The sequence below is a fragment of the Fundulus heteroclitus genome, chromosome 6 (genome assembly GCF_011125445.2).
Source record: "Fundulus heteroclitus isolate FHET01 chromosome 6, MU-UCD_Fhet_4.1, whole genome shotgun sequence".
NCBI classification, from domain to species: domain Eukaryota; kingdom Metazoa; phylum Chordata; class Actinopteri; order Cyprinodontiformes; family Fundulidae; genus Fundulus; species Fundulus heteroclitus.
Window position 1 is genome coordinate 31,538,025 of NC_046366.1, and position 22,317 is coordinate 31,560,341.

General features: G+C 42.2%; 1 protein-coding gene across 1 annotated transcript; it reads left to right on the forward strand.

Annotated features, from left to right (window-relative positions):
* The first annotated feature begins 635 nt into the window (after nucleotides 1–635).
* On the forward strand, nucleotides 636–21,552 carry LOC105915958 (junctional protein associated with coronary artery disease). Its single transcript, XM_021309388.2, has 4 exons — nucleotides 636–794; nucleotides 9,973–10,402; nucleotides 14,275–18,113; nucleotides 18,237–21,552. The coding sequence occupies exons 2-4, from the start codon at nucleotides 10,080–10,082 to the stop codon at nucleotides 18,269–18,271; spliced, it is 4,197 nt and encodes a 1,398-aa protein (XP_021165063.2). The 5' UTR covers nucleotides 636–794; nucleotides 9,973–10,079; the 3' UTR covers nucleotides 18,272–21,552.
* The last annotated feature ends 765 nt before the right edge of the window (nucleotides 21,553–22,317 follow it).

Below are 22,317 nucleotides of genomic sequence, written 5' to 3' on the forward strand. Positions count from 1 at the left end.
TTGTCCTGCTATATTGGGTCTTTGTGCTTATCTTTTTTTTTTCTTTTTGCAGCTGTATGTATAACAATAAAATAAATAAATAAAAAGCACTTCTAAGAAGGACACAACCGAGAATTCTCCCCCATCCGTAGTTGGCTGCGGGATGCACTCCTTGTCCCATCATCCCCCCAAACGAGGGACCCCTTGCAGTGCTGGCACAGGAAGGACCTGAGCCCAGCACTTTTAATTAGCCAAGCAGTCCTGGAATTGGACGGGAGGTGGGGGACACACACAGTGACGAGTCATCAACATCACCAAAGGGCGCGGCGCGGCGCAGCTCGCTGCTGCTGCTCTGCACCTTGCAGGATGGAGTTGGGTGCATGCTGCTGTTCTTCATGAACATATCTTTTATGTGCAAAAAAAAAAAAAAATCTATCAAGGGGGTGAAGAAAAAGAAAAACGAGCAAAAAAAAGGTCTAAAGTATATGTGTGATGGAGGCGATTATCATTCAAGTCATAAGGTGAGGCTGAGTGAGGAGGGGGAGAGAAAAAAAATGTGACTGTTGCTATGAAAAAAAAGAGAAAAAAGGTAAAGTTAAGGGAAACAGTTTGGAAGAAACCATTCTGACATCCCCTGCGTGTGAGGAGCCCACCCCACCTCAGCTGTGTAGTGAGGAGAGCCCAGTCCAGGCAGCCAGCAACCGGCGCGTCTCTGCCTACCAATAGGCATGCTCGGCTCAGGCTCTGTGCAGAGCTCTCAGTCTCAGCAGCAGAAGCTGGGCGCAGGGGAACTGCGACGCCAAACATCCTCCCAGGTATGCTCCGTCCGCCGCTACGCCCTTTTTTTTTTTTTTTTTTTTTTTTTGCCATTGCAACGTGCGCCATGCAATTTCTACCGCTCCTTCCCAGTGACCACCATCACTGGTTGTTGTTGCTGTTTCTTCTCGTTATTATGATTTTTTTTTCTCTCTCGCTTCCTTGAATAATGCGTGTGGCTCACGTAGCCTCCACGATTCTGGGGCTTGGTAAACACAGCGAGGCGAGGGCGCATCTGCAAAACCTCCTGTCGACAGATGAGCGCCGCCGCCGCCGCCGCTGCTGCTGCTGGCGGCGGCGAGGTGGAGATGTGCGCTCCCTCATGTATTTATGGGGAGAGGGGGGGACATTTTCCCCCCTATTTTTATTTTATTTTATTCTATTTAAATGATGTGGCCAAGCGCCTTTCGTCCAATATATATATATATATATATATATATATATTTAACTTAGAGGGCGTGTAGCTTCGGGATTTGTCGCCCCTTTTTTCCCCCCACCACCAACCTGCAGGTATTTTAGGAGGTGATTTAAAATCTTGATTTCTAAAGCTGTGAGTTTGCATGCAGGCTTTGGCCATGTAACGCTGCTGCAGGCTGTGGGGAGGCTAGGTCATGCTGTATCTATAATGCATGATGTATCAATCACAACAGTGATGTTTTATTGATAACTGGGCTATGATACCACGGCTGTATCCTCATTCATAGCTGAGGCATTCAGGGGGTCATTTTTTTTAATTCTTATTGGTGTTATGTATTATTTTTTTTTGCTTTAATTAATAACTTGTGCATTGAATGAGTTTTCAGAGGCAGTTTCTTTTTTTTATGATCAGCCTGATCTGTGGCTGCTCTGCTCCCTCCCTGTCACTAGGTAGGATGTAGGTACACTCCCTTAGCTGTTAGGGTGGTGCTGCCTGCTGGTGCTGATGTGCTACAGTGGCCGCTACCTGTGCATGGAGCCTTCCAGACCTGGATATCTTCTCCTGTCCGGAGTGGCTCCTTCCAGCCAATTAGAAAAGAGAAAGACATTTTTTTTTCTTTTCTTTTTTTTTTTTTAAAGCTGCCATTTAATGTATGCTCATTAATAAATATCAAAGTTTGGTTTTCATTTAAAGCTGTCTGTGGAAGCACATGGTAGGAAATGTCAGAATTAAGGCAGAGAATGAGGCAAAGCGTTTAACGGCATCAGTCATCGGCTCCTGGATGATGGGGGCCACTGAGTTTTACGCCAGCTGACCTTACTGTTTTGTCCTCCTGGTTCGCAGAACTTTCATCCCTTTTTTCTCTGCCTGCGTTCCCCCCCCCCCTCCCCCCCCTCCATGTGGAGAGGCGACTTGAGTTGTGGCTACTCCTGGTACTTTTGTTGTTGCTATGCAAAAAGAGGCTCATGTGCCATATTTCCGCTGCAATCATCTGAAGCTGTGACCTTGTCAAAAAAAAAAAAAAAAAAAAAAAAGGAGCCACTGTGTGTCAGTTTTTTTTTTTGTAATGCTCTTCTTTGCTAAAAAAATAAATAAAATAAATATCAACTTCAGTTATTGATCATTGCTGATTTTGAATTTCAGCACAACCGGCACACACATTGCACACGTTCCCCAGTGGATGTGCTTTCTTTGCAGCATTTTTCCCAAACTCCTCATCCGCTCCACTTTGAGAACCAGGAATAGTTCGAGGACTCGGACGTCCCGATTAGACGACGTTCTCGTGTTCTTTCAGGTGCAGCCTTTGTGGTCTGCAGTTTTAAAGTGCCATCAACACAACGGTTCATCTGTTGTTGTTTTTTTTTTTCTTCTTTTTTCCTCGGATGTTTGTTGTCCTTGAAAATATGGTCAGTGGGGATTTTTCTGCTGAGCTTCATATATACATCTGGACTGTGTTGATTCCCCCTTTAGACAATTGGCTGATATGAAGTGCTGCAGAGAATAATGCTTAGCGATCAGCAGGATCCCGCTCAGGGGGGGGCGACTCTGAACTGCCAAGTGGACAAAGTTATGGGGTGAGAAATGTTAAGGTCACTGTAAGGTCAAGGTGAGACGAGAAATGTTACCTGAACGCCACGCTTCTTTGATAAACAGGAATCTGTCTGAATGATTCACGTTTGGTTCTGTTGTAGTTCATTTATTCGATTTTAGTTCTAGCGTGTGAAAGGCGGTCTTATGATAAACGGCGCCCCGGGCGACTCCTTGTCTTTGCGCCCGTCGTTTAGCTCAGGTTTTAAAGGAATCCAAATGCTGTTTTGGAGAAGCTGTGATCAACGTAGGCTAATTAAGTCCAGGTCTGAGCTGTTGTTAAATTTGGGTTTTAATTTTTATTTATTTTTTTAACATGAATGAATTAAAAGGCTGCAGTGAAACAAGCAGCAGGATTGTATTTTCTCTGTGCTCTTAGTCAAGTAAATTGGGTTTAGTTCATATTATTTGAATGCAGAAACATATTTTCTGCTTGTTTTTTTTTTAAGAATACATATGTATATGTTACAAAGCGTAGAAACACCGTAACAAACTTCTGTAATGTACATAATTTCTATATTGCGTAACTCTGTTTTATACTTCTGCTTTGGAGATGATTGGGTTTTGTTAGATTTTATCCCAAATTCAAGGATCGCTTCTCAGTAATTACTTTACAGTCAATTAATTGAGCGCAGTGAGACAAAAGTTAAAGTGCCAAAAGTCAATCAAATATGTTTATCATTTTGTTTTTACCAAATTTTAAACATATTTGACGCTTTAATTTTACCCATCAAATGTTTCCTGTTTGTTGTTTGTCAGAATAATTGTTACAGGGTATAGGGGGGCAGTGCACATATACTGTTTAAAGTATGAAATTGTTTAATTAGATCTAAAGTAGTGATTCAGTTTTTTTTTACATATGTTTAAATACTGCAGCTGCCTTGGTATAGGGGACGTTTTTAAAAGACGCAGCTCAAGGAGAAATGACTGTCCTTCATTAATTTAGAGACAATGAAGCGCGTTTAAACAAACAGAGGCCATGTGCTCTCAGTAAACGAACCGCATTCTAATTATTTAGCGTAAAAGAACCCAAATCTTTTGTTTGGATTTAATTGTTTTGATTTTTTTTATTAGGCTCACATGTCACAGAGTTGGTGAGGGCAGAAAATTACACCTTAACAAAAGCCTGTACGTTTACAACTCTGTTCACAAGGATCGGTGCAAATAATTGTGAATAAAAAAACACCAAAAAGAAAAATAACTGCTAAAAACAGGTGCAAGAATGTGAATCAATAATTATTAGTTTAGCATTTAAGCAGCCAAAGGCTCTGAATGGGCTCAGAGATCTGCAGCGGCACCAAAACAGGCCCTGCTGGAGACCAGGGAGCCTCCAACGACCCTTTTGGCTCCCCTCACTGTCGTCTGCAGGGCCGCACTGCCTGCTGCAATATGGCCCCGCACTATCAGCTCTATAGAAACCTGTCAGGGTCTGTGTACTGTGGGAATGTTTGTTTTACATGATGAAATGTTGGTTTTAAATTGCTCAATTTAATGAAAAAATATATATATTGACTTGTAATTGACTTTCATTTTCTGTCAGAAAGACCCACCTGCTGTGAGTCGTAAGTGGAGATTCACATAGGTTTGCTGAACTGTCAACAATTTCTATGAAGTGATTATTGATTTTCCTACATTTGTTAGTTTTCTGGTACTTTCTTACCCATTATTAGGTTTCTGATTTTTTTTTTTGATTACACAATAATGGAGAAAACAGAAACAGTAAAGCAGAAAGCGCTGCTCACGCTCAGAAATGCATGCTTACATTTCTCCGGGTGCTGTTTGCCTTCTTCCCAGTCCAAAAACATTTATTTATTTTTTTTAGGTTTAGTTGGTGATTTGTAAAAGTAGATGTGATTGTACGTATAGCTGACCCTGTGATGGACCGGCGATCGGTCCCCGCCTCGCTCATCCTGAGCACAAAGCAGCTGCAGCAACGGGAGGCTCAGATTAAAAATAATGAAATGCAGTAAATGCAATGAATCTGTGATTAATATCTGAAGAGAGTACCTAACTTCAATGTTTACAAATTAATATTTTGTAAAAAGGAGTTTAATGACTGTAAGTTAATGTTGCAGTTCAAATTTGATTCATAAGCTTCTTGCAGCCTTCATGCAATAATCAGTGTGAAGGAGCCAGACTTTCCTCTTTTAAAAGGACGTTAGGCAGCATTTATTTCTTCTTCTTCAGGCATTCCGAAGGTTTCACAGTTTTTCTTTGGACTTTGGCTGCTTTTCACTGGCTTTTGTTTCTTAAATCTCTGATTCCCTTCAGACGCCAAAAGACTCCTAAATTCAAGGAGATGAATCACTGTTGTGTCTGCAACTAAAAGAAAATGTTCTTTAGTTCAAAGCTATCAAGCATATTAGTTTTCATGGCCAGGAGGCATCTGCTGAAAACGTGCCGTAGGGTAAAAGGAGCGACGTGTCTCTCAGGCCAAAGTGCGTGGTCTTTGTTGGACGTTTTTTTTTCTACAGACAGGACGTTCAGAGACCGTTGGAGACGGTTGTTGTTTTTATTTCTGACACTTCTGCAAGGTTCAGGTGGAAACAAAGTGAGAAAGCAGCTGACGTCTGAAGAACGCAAACATCAAAGTCCAGAAAAAAAAACCTCAGCTATGCTTTAATTGATGAAGCCGTTTTTTCTTTTGGTCGCCATCAAACAGACGCGGGTATTTGCTCACAGCTGGTCAACTTTGGCATAAACCTTCGCTGCTTTCACACCAATCCACTATTTAGGTGTCTGTCCAAAAAGAGCTGATGTGAGCAAAGCCGTTGATTAATGCGTTTCAGGTTTTAAAGACATCCACTGTCATCTGCAGGCAGGACACACGGTTATGGCCACTAATTAATATATCAGACAGGCAGGGCCGCCTGTGCCTTCATAAATCAACGCACAAGCAGACGAACACACTAACAGGTACTTAGCAAACACAGGGTTCATAAAACATGATTTGTTTTCCTTTTCTTTTCTTTTTTTTTTTTTTGCCGTACTTGCAGCACCATCACATCTGAATCGACAGAGACTTGGACTATTGGAACTGCTTTGTGTATTTTCAAACTAACGACGACAAATTTCTGCTTGCAAAATAAAACTGTTAATATTATTGGTGGATTTTTGGGGCGTGACGGTAGATTTGTCAATTTTCTAATTGTAAATTTATGAGGGAGAAACATATGCCCACCTCAGAAAGGCTAAAAACCTGTTCTTGGGTGTTTGAATCGTGTGCCGGCTCAGAAATGTTTGAAAGAGTATAACAAAGTTACCCGACCACTCTGAAAAGCGTCTCTTTTAAACGTGACACGTGTGGACAAACCACCCGGTAAAAAAACAACAACAATATTTTTCAATCTTCTGATTTGTTTTTTCTTGTTTTTTAATGTATCATCAATTCTGGTGTTGCTGGAATTGATCTGTTGAAGCACTTTGTGATTGATGTATTTTTGGGAGGTGCAGTACGAATAAAGTTTTACACTCCTCTTACCTAATTGTAGGAGTTCAGAAGTAAGATAAGTAAAAAATATTAAAGAAGTCTGAAGTAAGAAACGTTATAATTCAACGTGAAGACCTTACTAATAATAATAACCAATGCACAGTTTGTTAAAATGTTCTAAAATAGACATTATTGCTTTAATTGCAAATGGTGAAGGCACTATCTGATGCTCTTAGATAAAATAATGGCAGTTCAATCACTTTTTCCTCATGCAGTTTTTGGCAACGCATTGGGAAAATTACATTTTGCTGAATTCTTCCATTTTAAATACCTGCTGATCTATTGATTTCACAAGACATCAAATATTTTCTGCATTAGTGAATGAGATCATTCTTAATGCGTCTTTACTGCAAATAATTTTATTGCGGTTTTGTTTTTTGGTAAAATGATGTGCAGGAATTGTGTTTGGCGAGCTTATGCAGAAGATAATTAGACTGTTATAAGCTAATGGTGGTCAAACTTTCTGTTGCATGGGCCAAAATCGTAAAATCGTAAAGTCCCAACCACTCGCTGGCAAAGAAATAATTTGTTATAAAACCAAATTCACAATACATTTGTGTTTTTAACCAACTCAACAATAATCTGAGCATGGAGTATTTTCAATAAACAAATGGAGTAGTAAGATTTGATTGCTGGAAAGGGTTGTGTAAATCGTTATAGAGCCAACACTTTAAAGAAGGGCATCCAGTTTGCAAATTCCTTTGAGCTTGATTGTAAAAAAAGGAAGAAGAAAAAAGACAATATTTAGTGTATTCTCAGCAATAAGAACAGAGTCGGGGTATGTCTTGCTGCATTTATCCAGGATTAATAAAATAATTTAAAATCAGATTTTGTTGCACCAAAGTCTGCTTTTGATTAGAAGTCATTGGATAGACGTGGTTCTGCTATCTATGAAAGAAAAAACTGTAGTTATTAAAACTTAAGTATACTTTTTGTTGTTTGTCTTTAATAATTTCGCTCTAATCAAAAATAGAAAAGTCTTCATCTGCATCAACCACCTGAGTTGGTGGGACACATTTGTATAATTTAAAGTCAGTACAGGGGCAACAAATGCCCCCCATGCTGTACTTTGGACCCCCTATTCTTAAGCCAATGACTGAGGCATCAGATTAGCTTAACTAAATTTAAATAATTTTATAGCTTGTGTTTTAAATAGTCATGAGCCTGTATGGGTTTATTACAGCATAATAACCTTAGTTGTATAAATTGCCTATATAGTAAAAAAAATTACCCACACAAATATAAACGTATTACAGGATCTTGTTTCTTTTATGTAAAACAAAATGGCAACAACTATTTCTATTGCTGCTGAAAAAATATCGCATTGATCAGTATTTATTCTAATATTACTTGCAGCATATGTCTATTCTTCCAAAATAGACTGAAGCGAATGTGGGGGAAAAACATCCTCTATGCGTTTAGTGGTAGTTTACTTTCTGCTCAGCTCTTTAAAGAGTGAGACAAATGTAAAAGGTGATATTAACTGGGATTAACAGCTATGCTGCTGGGAAGCGTAATTTTAAAACAAAGTTATCCTAATAAGTGTTTGGTGGGAGTAAGATAGATTCCACAACATGACTGTCTTAAAATATATTTCCTAACAGCTAAAATTGTCTTTCTGTGTGAGCCAGCTGACCAGCAGTCTGCAGCAACAGCTCGAGGCAGTATAGCGTACCATTTTTTATGCTAGATAATAATAATAATAATAATAATAATAATAATAATAATAATAATAATAATAATAATAACAAAAACAACCTCTGGTCAATCCAACTCTTTGTCTCATCTCATTAAAAAAGTTATGTTTTCTGAAAATTACATTTTAATAACTTAAAATTACATTTTAATAACTTTTAAAACCTCTGCATACCTACAAATATACATTATATAGGTAGACGCCCCATGGACTGACGCTGCCAGGGCCGCCATCTTGGATGGGTCTGTCACATGACCCCAGTGCATTTATTTGTACTGACGAAGCTGTTTGCCCAACCAAAATAAATCATAACTCTCTGATCTTTTTCCCGATTTTCACATGGTTTGCTTTGTTACATATGGCAGTAATGTGGTTATGATATAGGACGCTGTTACACATAAAAAAACATTTTGATGCAAAAACAACAGGCAGACATATGGCATATTAATGTATAAATACGTGATTTCATACTGAAATACTTTGCTTTACGCTATTTAACATTATTAAATATGTAAATAAATACATGCTTTCATGCCGAAATACTTTGTTTTGCTCTTAAACAAAGACACATGTGGTATTACATATAAACCAATGTATACATTAATATTTTTTTTATTTAATAAAGAAACAAGTTGGACTGTTCATTTAAATTCATATTTTATTCTCTCTCACATGTACAATCCTGAGCCATCTTTACATACCAACAATAAGTTCTTCATATTTTTTCGTGCTGTACATGCACACATGCATACATACAGTTTTTTTAAAGACCTGGAAAAGTGTTTTTTAAAATTACCAGGTTATTCCAGTGTCTTACACTACCCTGATTGCAACTGGGGCTGGAGCTTAAGACCCTTAAAAAAGAACTGTTCTGCACAGCTTTCTTGCATTTGTTGGTACTCTGTAACATGATTCAGCTTTAGTTGGTGAAATACAGCAATAATAAATTAATAAACATAAAATGATGGTCCATCCGTTGGGTTTCTGCATTGTTCTCATCAAGTAAAAACTCATCTTCATGTGATCTACTTTCAATAGTTGTCCCCAGTTATTGCAACCATGAGCTGCAGAAAATACGGGTAAAGTTGCTCCCTCTGCTTTTGCCAGCCTAGAGTAGGAGAGACCCATCCAATATGGCGGCAATGCAGGATGCGCTCCAGCACGTCTACATATACAATGTCTATGCAACTACATACCAGAAGCAAAAAAAGGGCAAAAAACAATCAATACGTTATTTTAGAAAGATGACAAAAGGTCAGTGTCTGTATAATATTACAATAAAAATGCTAATTAAAAACCATGCAAGCTAAGCCAACTTGCTCTATAATAAAATGCAAAATAGTAAACAGAAATATATATTATCTGCAAAACAGAATAAAACAGATACGAGTCAATGTCAATAAAGCATCTAAAATTTCCAATTTGACGCCCAAACAGGGCATAGGACTGTCAACCTGTCTGCAAAAAAGTGTATGGTGGGGTTTTCACCACCAGCATGTTTTAACAAGGGCCCACGTCTCAGGAACTGTTTGCACGCTGGGAGACGCCTCTGCAAAGTTGCAGTGGCGTCTAATTTGTTTTGTTTTTTTGGGAGGGTAGGACCCATCTGGTCCCATAGACGACTGTCCAAGTAAACCAAGCCCAGCCGCAGTCTTGTGAACTATCAGGTAAATCCCAAAACATGAGGGATGTTAGATTATCAGGTTAAAAGAGGAGCGGCTGCAGACGATGAAGCGGCTGCAGTACCTTAAACCAGAAGAAAGGCGCACATGGGTATGGCTCACACACCTTTCAACATCCAGACTTTGGAGGTTGAAGTCCTAATGTTCACAAAACAGAGGGAAGAAAGGGACTAATATGTATTAGTAAGCCCATTTATGTCTCACGCACGCCAGATCTGCTAAAAGAGAAGCACATCATGTTGAAATGATACCGTTTTGATGGAGCCGCACGCTCTTACACGTTACCTCCCTGCTCTCTCCTCAGTGATGGCCTCTGCTGAGCCACTGTGCTCCCGCTTCCACCAGCAGCACTGCGCATAAGGCAACACACCCACCTTTGCCCTCCCGCCCAGGAGGGAGAGAGACGCCGCCATGTACAGCGTGGAGGACCTCCTCATTTCGCACGGATACAAACTGCCCAAGAGCGGCCCGCCGTCCGCCGCGCCTTACGACAAGCGCCCCGCCGACTGCCAGCGGGAACTTGTGGACACCCGGGCCGGCCGGGGGACGCTGAACGGCTACGAGGCGGAGAGGGGGGCGTCCGTCTCGGGCATCTACGGCAGCAGGCAGGCTCTGGTGAAGGGCTACCCCACCGCGGACGAGAGCGGCGAAAGGAGCCAAAGGAGGAAAGAAGCCGGGATTGGTATCCTTGGTGATGTTCAGCTCCTGGGCGATTCTCTCGCCACAGACAGCGGGTGAGTGGTGCTTTTTTTTCTCTCTCTCTCCCCCCCTCCATCTCTTTTTTTTAAAATCTCCCACACCCCCTTTACCTTCTCGTTCTCCTTTTACTCCCTCCTCTCCTCTCTTCTCCTTTCACCGGGGCCCTTCAGTGTTGCATGCAAAACCGAGTCTGCACTGCGCAGGGTTTTTTTTCTCTCTCTCTCTCTCTCTCCCCCCCTCTTCTGCTCTCTTCCCCTCCTTGCAGAGCTGCAGAACACTGTCTGCAGCAGCACCACTGACTTATCAAGAGCTGGAATATGAGGCGGGGTGGGATATGAAAGGTGCTTTGAGGTGTTTGCATGCCCAGCCTCGGCCAGGCGGGCGGGCGGCTGCGAGAGAAAAACCCACAAGGACCGAACATGCCTGAAGACGGGCGCGTAATCACTCCAGTGTAAACACTGACACACTGAATCCCACCCAGCACGTGCTCTGTGATGTAAGCATGTTGCTGGGCAAGTGTGCACAGCGCGACTCCCCTCAGCCATACAGTAGCATATGCTGCTGAAGATGATCCATTGACTTTGCTGCTCACCACACTGACTAACAGTGGGTTTTTTTTTGTGCAGTGCAGATATTTGATGGAGCTCTGCCCATGCGGTGTTCTTTTCGCGGATTTAATGTGGGGGGGGGAAAGCAGACGATTGGATTGTTATAGTTAAACATTAATAAGCAGTGACCAAAAAAAAAAAAGAAAGACAACAACATATGAAGTGCCTGGTTATAGGAAATTAACACAAGGGCGGGTTAAATGTGCTGATGAGACTGATGACCTTTATGTGGGGGTAGGATTTTCTCCGCTATGCAACATAAAAAAAAAACTAAACCATGTGAATTGCTGGGGAAGTATCGGAAGATTTCAACCAAGCTGCGGCCGAATAAATAAAAAAAGGCTTGTTTTATTAAGACTGCTCAGTTGTAGGGGGGTAGATTGTCACAATCAATTTGGTTGGTATTTTAATCCTCACTTGAAAAGATTACTAAATGAGTCTGGAAGCACATCAAATTTGTCACACCAAAATAACCAAACGGGAGTATCAAATATTGTTTGTCTTTCTTTCGTTAGACTTAGACTTAGACAACTTTATTTGTCATTTTGTATGCACAGAGTGCATACAGAACCAAATTCTGTTGCATACAGCTAGTAAATTACAGTATAAAGTGCAGCAGTGGTTAAAAGTAAACAATTGAAATGTAAACAGTTGCAATGAAGAGACAGTGTGCGATCACAGTGTACAGGTGAGTAGTTTAAAACCTATTTGCATGTGCAGAAGTGATTGTGCAAAGGGCATTTGTGCAAGAGTGCGTTTAGAAACTAAGTTCGGCAGCATTTGCAATGCTAGATAGAGGTGCAATGATGCAAATGTGCAAATGTGGTGCAGAGTCCAGTTTATAGTTCAAAATGTTGATCCCATTTTGTTGTATTTGGCATAACATTGCAAGATTACCCAAGACATATACAATGTCATTGTGTCAATACTCTCAATGTTGCCGTTTTGTAAACGCTAGAGCCCCTTGAACATTTTTTTTACGACACTGCAGAATCTTATTACACTGAAGAATTTAGAAACATACAAACTTTAATCTGAGCATTGGTTTATTGGAATAAAAAATAAAAACATCCCATGCTAATTGATCATTATTTTGTTTTGTTTTCTACTAAATCAGTAGCGCACTCCTAACATTTATTAAACAAGTTCAACTGAAGTGTTTTAATTTGTGGCACAAGATACAACAACATATTTGAAGCCCTTTTTTATTGAGAAGATATCTAAGTGAAGTGCATTAATCACTCGCATAGAACACCATTTTTCTTAGCCACTTTTCAAAATGGGAAAGATAAGAAAACATGGCATTTAAGTATATGTTGATCTGCATGCAGTTGGCTCCACAATTATTCATACCCCCGGCAGATTTAGGTGTAAAATCATCTATTCTTCTTCCAACATGCTAGGATGTTCTGCCGTCTCGCTCTCAGCAGCTGTCTGAATCAATGTCAAGCTAAATCTCCTTGGCAGTAATAGCAGAGGTAGGACCTCTCCGAGAGGACCCTGAGAATCTTTGTGAATACGTGCACAGGAGCAAAGACAAACTATTGAAAAGCTGGTGAAAACTTTTGATTGGTTGATTATTGAAAAAAGGTTTAAACGAGTCAACCTGGGGGCTGCACCTCTGGTAGCACTGTTATCTTGCAGCACAAAGGTCCTGGGTTGAAAACCTGGCTTGGGATCTGGCTGCATGGAGTTTGCATGTTTCCCTGTGCATGAATGGGTTCTCTACAGTGCAAAATCATGACTGTTAGGCCCTTGTGTGCGTGCAAGTGTATATATATATATATATATATATATATATATATATATATATATATATATATATATATATATATATATATATATATATATATATATATATATATATATATATGTATGTGTGTGTGTGTGTTTAACTGTTACGTCAGGATATGGGTCTAAGAAGCTTCTAGTCTATTGTTGCCTTTATCTGTAGGCTGGACATGTAAGAAGATGGTGAATAACTGTGACATGTAGGGACAAATAAAGCATTACCAGCTATTCACAATGCAAAGTGGTTGTTTGGAGGCATGTCAAGAAAAAGAAGAAGTCCTTCCTATCCTACCATCACAAACACACTTTGTGATGGTTTGCTAACTTCTGCCAGTGTGGAGGATGCGTGATGCTGTGGGCCTGTTTCTCTCCCAAAGACCCTTGTTATTGTAGATTGGATCATTAACTATCTTAAATACCCAGAAACTTTCAATAAAAACGGTTTGGCCACTGCCAGCAAACTGAACAGAAACAGAAAAAGAGTTGGGATTGGGCCTTTCAGCAGAGTAATGATTCAAAGAATATGCTCAAAGCAAGACATAAAAGGTTCATTAGACACAAAATCTACTTTTCCCAGTTGCCCTCCTATTCTTCAGACTTCTGTCCTGCAAAAAAAAAAAAAAAAGCTGTGGGGGGAGCTGAAGATACGATTGTGCAAAGAGGAATACTCCAGCCTTTTTGCAATGCCAAAGAAGGAGACTAAATAAAGACCTACAGCAAAAGGTTTTTTTAGAAAGCATAAAAAGAATACTAATAATAGTGGCATCTCTATTTTAATGTTTTATTTTTTTTTGTACTTACATTTTCTCGCTCTAAATTTTCAGTGTGAGATGATGCCACTTTCACAAAATGCAAATTAATTTGAAGGAGTTCTTTTCAGTTTCTCCAAATTTACTTCGGCCAGGACAAACAGCTTAAAAACAGAAACAGAACAGTCAAGAACTCCGTTTTTGATGCCGTTTCACAGTAGATGATCTTTTTTTTGCTGTGGATTCATTTTGCAGAGTGAGACATGATAAAACAAACAGAGGGATAAAGGCAGCTTTGCTTTTTTACATCAGATCAGGTAATGGGAAAGGTTTTGCAGTGATTTTAAGAGCCACAGCAGCCGGCCAGATGACCATTTTTCAAGTTAAGGTCAGCACAATTTAATATGCAGATCATTTTTGCAGTAGCATCACAATCTCATGATGTCTTCAAGGGACTTTGAAAGTGCTGACTCGAGCAGTTCTGTCTCATATGAACTGCCTTTTCTTGATTAAGTTGGGTTGGAAAGCAAGTAATGCCGAAGCCAAAACACGTGCTCCCGACGCGGACATGCCACATTTAGTATTTAAGGGTGATAAATCTTGTGCATTACTATTTGTACTGATATTGGCAAGCCATTTCTAATGGAGGTAGTGGGGGAAAAATAGATATAAACTAACAAAAGTCAATCAAGAGTCAGTCTTCTTGAATCTCCTTCTGTCACGCCTTGTTAATGCTGTTCTTTTTTTTTGTATTTACAGGTTCTATGATGTTCCTAGTTTGACCTATTCAGAGCCACTGAGCCATGATGAGCGGGACCTATCCTATTGGAGGAGGCGAGGCCAGGACTTCAGTATCCTTCTGGACTACGCTGACGGCAGAGAGCTGAGGGCCTCTGCCGGGGCGTGGAGGCCGCAGGCCCTGATCACAGCAGAGGAATACAGGGCGGAGAGGCAAGCGCAGCAGCTATGGGAGGAAATTTCCTGGCTAAGGGATCCAGATGCCGGCCCCGGTCAGCTACGGGTTACAGGGGAGAGGAAATGCCAAAGCCTCGGAACGGAGGACTGGAGGCCTGCGGTGGGGATGGGAAGGCAGCTGTCAGATGGGGATGGGGAAAGATGGGCTAAGGACCATTACCGCCTACGGACACCTGAGGGTTTTTTTCATCCTAGAACTAAAGCAAAGTCTCAGTCGCTCCCCAGAGTTTTGTCACCCGATGGAACAGACTGCAGAGATCTCATACTATCAAGACCAAGCCTACCCGATAGGCAACGGTTCAATAGTACTGTTTTCTCTGGGCCCTACAGCAGGTATATTTATGGCGGAGGAAGAAACGGTTGGGGTAGGAACGTCGGTCCAAGCAGCCATGTTGCACTTTTACCAAAGCCCAGGTTTAGCAGGCCTTTAAAGCCTCCTTCATACGAGATACACCAGCAGACAAGGGGTAGCGCAGAAATGCTTGCTATAGACCAGGGTGCCAAACAAAAAGACCGATCCATCTACTATCCAAGGGTCGGGGAGCTGAGACAAGACTATTACGCACAACACGCCATCACGGGAATGGAGCCTCCTGGCTACATCCCGCCCCCTTCGTATAAAAGAGCCCCGCCTCCGAGAGCGGTTTCCGTCAATCGCAATGAAATGGCAAACTTGAGATGGAGGGCGGAGGCTTTGCAGATGCCCAGCTCAGATCCTGGAAGGTGGCTCTCCAGACAGGGAAGCGGCTCGTGGTTCGAACATTACGGAGAGCGTAGTGCGTCCTATCGAAAACTAATAAATCCTGCACCTGAAGAACAACCAGTTCTGGCTCGTCCGTTACCCATCGACGACCCAAGAGTGAAACAAATCTCAGGAGGGCCCGGCGGACACTCTCTCACTGACCTAGACAAGCTCCGCAACATCAACAAAGAGACTCTAGGACAATCTACACATGATAGTGCCTTTCCTCCCCAGCAGGGGCCAGCTCCCAACACTGAAGCCAACAAAACCGCTCCAACTGAGAACGAGAGCAGTAATCGATGGTGCAACAGGGGTATTAAAAAGAGTGAAAGTGTAGGTCCCGAGCAAAGTCGTCCGATTATTTTCCCCTCATCCTTTCTGGGTAAACCACCACCACCCCCATGTAAACCGGCTGACCAGGGTGCGTCCGAAACTGTGACGGAGGTTAAAAAAGCAGAGCAGCATGAACCACCGGAGAAAGAGAAAACGAAAAATCTGAAAAAGAGACTCAGCGAAACGATTTTTTGTTTAGTGTCTGTCCCCGTGACTCCGCAGCTCACCGGCACGATCCGGGACCAGAATAACAACAATGAAAAATCGCCAGACCCGGCAGGCAGCCCGAGCGACAACAAAACCGGCCACTTAACAAACCAAAGTCTCCAAAGCACATCCTCAGCTGAAGCCGAGCTACAGGCTCTAACCGGTAGCTTTGCAAGCAGCAAAACAAGCAGCCGAGCGAGCAGCAAAATGTTTAAAAAGTTACCTTGTCGGCCCCCCAAGATCAATCATTACAAGGAGCTGAAGCTGTCAGGAACCTGGCCAGCAAACCAGTATCGAGATCAAGAGACACAGACTAGCCCAGAGGCTCGAAAACCTGCCCCTGACAACAAGGAAGCACAACAAGAACCTGTTCCTCCTGGCGCTGACGTTTCACCCGACAGCAGCGCTGTAGTGGGCACTGCCTTCAGTTTTCCTATAAAGGGAGTTAAGAGCCTGAAGCTGTCCAGCAACAGCGCCTTCTCCCTGACCTCCACCTTCTCCAGCCAGCTGAACAAGAGCACAGCTCCGCAGCCAGCAGTGACACCCTCAGGAAACGTGGAGGAGGCCAAACCAGCAGCAAGCGGCGAACAGTTCTTGATAAAACCTGCCACTCAGCGGCCGTGGGACGCCGTGAAAGAGCTGGAGAGCATGAAGAAAGAAATCCAGGATCAGCAGCAGCAGCAGATCAGCAAACAGCAAAGCGTCGACAAGTGCATAGAGGACCTCAACGAGGCCTACAAAGACATCTTAGAGCTCGGCACTGCCAGCAACAAAGTCCCAAACGGTTCGGTTCAAATTCCAGAGCGCATCAAGATTCGACTGACATCAGAACCTCTCAACAAGCCCAGCAGCCTTAGGCGCAGTGCAGTAAGCTGGTCTGTTGACCCAGAATACAGAGAAGTGAAGAGCGCCTTCTCGAGACCTGCGACGAAATCAGTGACGTTCAGCAAGCAGCTCAGAGAGGAACTCCCGGTCCCACCCCGGGAGACGGGATTCAGAGAATACAGGGTCGTCGCACACCTTTCCCGCAGACGGAGCAACGACGGCAGGACAGTGAAGCTGGACCTGCCGGATGAGCCTATCGAGACACCGCTTTGTGACTTCAGCCCAACGACGCACAACACAGCAGCTGAGGTGCCGTGGGCGGATAGACAGCCCATGCAAGACGCCTCCACCCTCACCAGTCCTCCGGATTATGAGGACATATGTCAAACCTTGCGTCAGCCTAAAGATCCGGCAGATGGAAACAGAACAGGTCAGTCCAGACCCAACGACGCAGAGCCTCTACTGGACGTCAGCGGCGAATCTGAAGAGGACTGCCCTATTTGTAAAAGAGAGCTCGAGAATCAGATGAGACAGGGTCCGTTGCCTCCGCTTCACGAGGAGAACAGCTCCGACAGCTCGGCGAATCAAAACGCCAGCCCGCCGCAGAGGGCTGCCTTAGAAAGTCCAGCCAAGGACTCGAACAGCGAGGAGCCAAAAGACTCAACTTTGAATCAGTCAGGGTCTGACCTCCCCCCCGAAACAGTGGAGCAGCCGTCAGCGACGCAAGGTGCTAACGCCAGTGAGAAGGCCGAAGATGCTCAGGCAGAAACCTCACGCGGTTCAGGCGCGGCTGATCCCGCCGAGGGCAAACCAGAAAACGGAGCTGATGACGATCCTTCCTCTGCATCTTCGGCGCCACAAACTGATCAGCCCGCAGACCCACAGATGACCGAGGAACAGCATGCCAATGAGGCCGCGGCTAAAGACGAGGAGTCAAAAGAAAAGCAAGCTGCTGCGGGAAGAACACCCGAAGGAAGCGCGGTCAGAAAGAAACCCGCAGCCAAAGGCGAGAGGCAAAACAACACTTTGCCTAGAGAGAAGAAGGCGCAGGAGAAGAAGTCCGTTTCCGTCCCAGAACTCCGAGTTGCTCTACGGAGCCAGCTCGGGCGGGACCATCCGGGGCTACCCGAGTTTCCGCCAGATAGACTGCCGCTCTCAGTTCCTCCAAACCTAGACCGCAGATTGTCGCTAAGCTTGGAGGGGGAGAGGAGGACCAAGGGCCCCTCCCAGCGAATCGAGGCGCTGCAGAACAAACTGGCTATCTCGCCGGGTCACGTGCCGGTTGAGAGACTCGCCAGGATGAGGGAGGTGGACGTCATATGCCGGGTGAGACGGCTGAGCATCCGGAGCACTGACTCTGGGGAGGGGGAAGCAGAGGGGGAGGGCAAAGAGGACCACGTGGAGGAGCTCCACCGAGTACCGCAGGAGGGAGAGGCGAACAATCAAGAGGTCACACATTCACAGCAGGTAGCTGAGGAGACAGTGTTGCAAGATGGTCAGAAATCATCTCTCTCAGGTGAGGATAAAAAATAGTTGCTCGGCGTACATGGCTTACCCATGTAGACACTCGTTTGTCCATTTTGATAACTGCGGATTGGGAACATGCCTTTCTGAGTAAATGCGCATTTCTTCTTTCCAGAAACCCCTGATCCGAGCCGAGAGGGGACAAAGTAGACAAAAAAAACAAACAAGCAAACTGCGTCCATCATTAACATCAGAGGTTTTTAGCTCCAACACTGTGACCTGGCTGCCTACTAGAATGCCTTCATCTCATCTCGACACTGAAATGGCCTTCTTGTCCGACAAGAGCATTGTGTACACCTTCACCTCCGGCGCTGCATTGACTACTACGAGTGCTGTTCCACTGCCAAAGGGAGGTGCTCTGCAGACCCGCAGGGCAACTTCCACTCCGGACCCCTCTCCAGCCTTCCTAAACTGACTTCCCACCTCCCCCATCTGTCCTCCGCTCCCCGACCCCATCCTCCTATAGCGTTTCTACTAGTTAGACTTCTCGTAGCGGCTTGTCTTTTCTATTCTGTCCTCCCGATGCTTTTTCTCATTAGCAAAACATTATGCAACTCTGTCATGCATACCAGAGCTTCTAAATTTTGGAATGGCGACAAAGTCTTTGTTGCCGTCCAAACAAATGTTGGTTTATTTGTTTTTTTTCTTTCTGTGGAGCAGTTTAAGGATATGAATGTAAGTGTTTATGTTATAGCCAACATAGACATAGAAGGGTTATCTTTTATGAAACCTGTTTCTGTTGCATTTAAACTACACCAAAACAAACTGCGTATCTGATTGTGGTCAGGTGACGGCTGTTTTTAAGAACTGGACTTCACTGTCTTTGGCTTGAGAACTGTTTTAATTTTCAGAAGAGATAAGTGCGCCTTTCTTTGTTTTTTAGTTGTTTTTTTTTTGGGTTTTTTTTGAAGATTTGATGACGTTATGCCCGCTCTCATTGCTTTTCTACACACTGCAACCTTAACCCACAGATCTCTTCAATGAAGAGCTTCTCTATATTACACGACATGATGGATGAGCTGTCCAAATACGTGTCACACTGGTTCTACACACGACAGGAAGTGTTGCCTTTCTTTACCACCTTCGTAAATCCTGGTCGGATCAGGGGGGTCTTTAATTACAACCTGATGATTTTAATGTAAAGTTCAAATTTCCAGGTAATTCCAGGAAGCAATAAAGGCACATATAGATTTGGTGATCGGTGACTTTTGGAAAAACATTAAAGATGAACGTATGGGTTTAAAAAAAAAAAAAAAAAAAAAAAGATACGTAGAGCAATAGTGTTTTATTAACAGCCCAGTGGTGTAGTGGAGCTACCTGTAGGAGCCATTGTCAGAAGTTTTAATGTGAACACGTCATTCAGATCATATTACAGGGAAATGGAGTCATGTCAGGGTATATGGGCGCTTAACATAGGGTGGGTGCTTTTCTTCATGATATATATAACTATCTTCATACATCTGTGAAACAACATTTCACTGAGTATCTATTTTTTTTAAACCATCAAATTGTTAATCGGTTTGCATAATTGTACAAAATAAAGTATATTTTAAATATTTTAAGAGAAATTTTGTATTTAACCATTAAAATTTTATTTCTCCGCGCAGATATCAAGCTAAAAAGTGTCATATCTAAGTATAGAATCATATTCAGAGTATACGTAATTTTCTAGTGCTTTAAAAAAAACCAACAACAAAAAAAAAACCTATCATTTCAGAAGGATGACCCCCGTTGTGTGCCTTGATCACACGATTTGGACTCAGTGAGCGATAGGGTTCATCACTGCAAGGTTTGACAGGACGGAAACTTTCTGATTGTGCCATTATTTACGATTTGATAGTGCTTTTTCATATGCTAACAAAGTCAATGTTGGATGCTCTTTGTGATATTTGACCCATTAATCCATCGAAAGCTGTATCTCCTATGTTGGCGGTCAAACAGGACCTGTGTCTTTATATCTTTGTCTTTGTATGTCTTCCAGTTCATGTACTGTTGCGTTGTCGACTCGTTCCTCAAAACATGTCAAGAAATAAAATTTGGATTTCTTTTGTTTCCTCTCTACCCCCACCGTCCTTATTTATCTCGGTTTGCCCTCATTACCCTGCCTTTCTTTCGTCGTTCCTCCCATCCTCATCACACGGCGTGTTCTCTTAGTGTGAGCTGTTCTGCTGTCGCTGACATCTATTGCACTACAGGATACAACGCAATATGCTACTTTGGTGCCGCATACCTGCAAAACGTACAGGCCGAAAAATGTGCCGCGTTTGAGATGTGGATCCGATTCTGATCAAACGGTAGTTTGCAGTTATGTGGTTTTGCTACGTCGGCACTATTGCACTGTTTTGACCTATCGTCACCAGAACTGTAGTTTAATCGCTCATCTGTTAACACCTACCTGTTTATGTAGCATTTTACAGCTGTAGCATTGGATCAACTCAGAACCTTGTCTTGGTATTTGGAACATTTCCTGTAAATTTGGACCGCTCATGACGCCTTATTCTGTGTGCATTACATTGTACTCCAGAGAAATGCCAAATATTAACGTACTAAGCACTGTTCACAGCGTAGTTTTTATTTTAAAATTGCTTTTATTTATTTATCTCTCTATTTATTTATTTATTTATCTTACAAAACGACTCACTGACCTGCCGCTCCTCTGGGTGGAGCAGTAAAGTAGCATTGTGAGTGCTTTCTGCTCCTCGTGCTGTTTAGCCAGAACATTGAATCAAAACTGTGAAATCCAAATAAGACTATAAAACGGTACAGGATAAAATACATCTCTCGAGGCTTACAGTCAGTATAACAGGGAAGACAAGCTGGCTCGCCTATATCTACTAACACAATTCATTTTTGATTAATTTTGGACACTGGAAGGCCTTTGCCTTGGTCTCATACTAATACTGCCCCCTGTCGAGATTCTGTTTATTTCTCTGCATACGCACCCAGCCCCTTCCAATTGGCATGTCAGGTAAACTTCAACACAGTGTCATTTCACTTTTTGTACTACAGGTTATGTGCAGACATGGAGTAATTATGCACACTTGTAATATTTTCTATTTTCATATGAGATTTAAGTGCTTTTTGTACTCACTGACATCTTTTTTTCTTCCTTGCGTGGAATGCAAGAGAGTGGAGAAAAAAAAATGTTTTTCATAAAGTATATTTGCATTTGGTACTCTAATAGTGAAAACCGGTGGGCAAGACGTCATGTTCCATAATTTCATTTACAAAACTATGCCAAGTATTTAAAAGCTATTTTTAGAGTGAATCAAAGATAGAGCTCATTCATTTTCTTTCTTTTTTTTTTTTTTGTCCCTTAAGACATGCCTTTATCTTTGTATCTATAAATACAAGCATAATCCATAGTCACACGATTGTGCTACTGTTGTATGATACTGCAGTCTGATTCATAAATAAACTCTTTGCATGAACGTTTCGCTTGTGGTTAATTTTTTGCTTTATATGGTTTGGATCAAATGTTTACATATGTTCATCCTGGCCATTAGTTTCATATTCTTTTATTTGAATAGTTCTTTTTTCATAGTGGACAATTATACAACTTTAAAAAATTTTGTTTGTTTTTAAACAGAAACTGATTGCAGCATCAAATGTATGGACTGAATGACATGAGCCCATATATATATATATATATATATATATATATATATATATATATATATATATATATATATATATATATTACTCAAGAAAATATATCTGAAAATACATAACTAGTCACAACCAGCCTCTGATTATTTATAACCATTAATTATAAATGATAAACTCGTTCAACGCAAACACGGAGTGAGTCATTGTGATGTAAATTAGTAGAGATAATCTCCATAATCCAGTCGTTTTATGTAAAATCCCCCTGCCTACAGGTAAAGGATGCATTGTTGCAGGAAATTCAAGACCGTTTTTTTTCACCAATTGGAGCTCTGTTTTATCTATCATATTTCAAATGCATTTCATATAACAGTCTATTTATTTATTAAATGCTTTCCTATTGTAATTGGACAGAAAGCTAAACGAAACTAGGTGGAGAATGTTTATGCAACAATATGCGTAACGGACCAAAGGGCGAATCACCTGCCGCTCGCCGGCGTCCTTTCTGCTCCAGCCTTGTTCCAGAAGGCGCCCCAGTTTGTTGGCCTGTTTCTCATGTTCTCCCTTCACTGAATTACATCTATATCTGC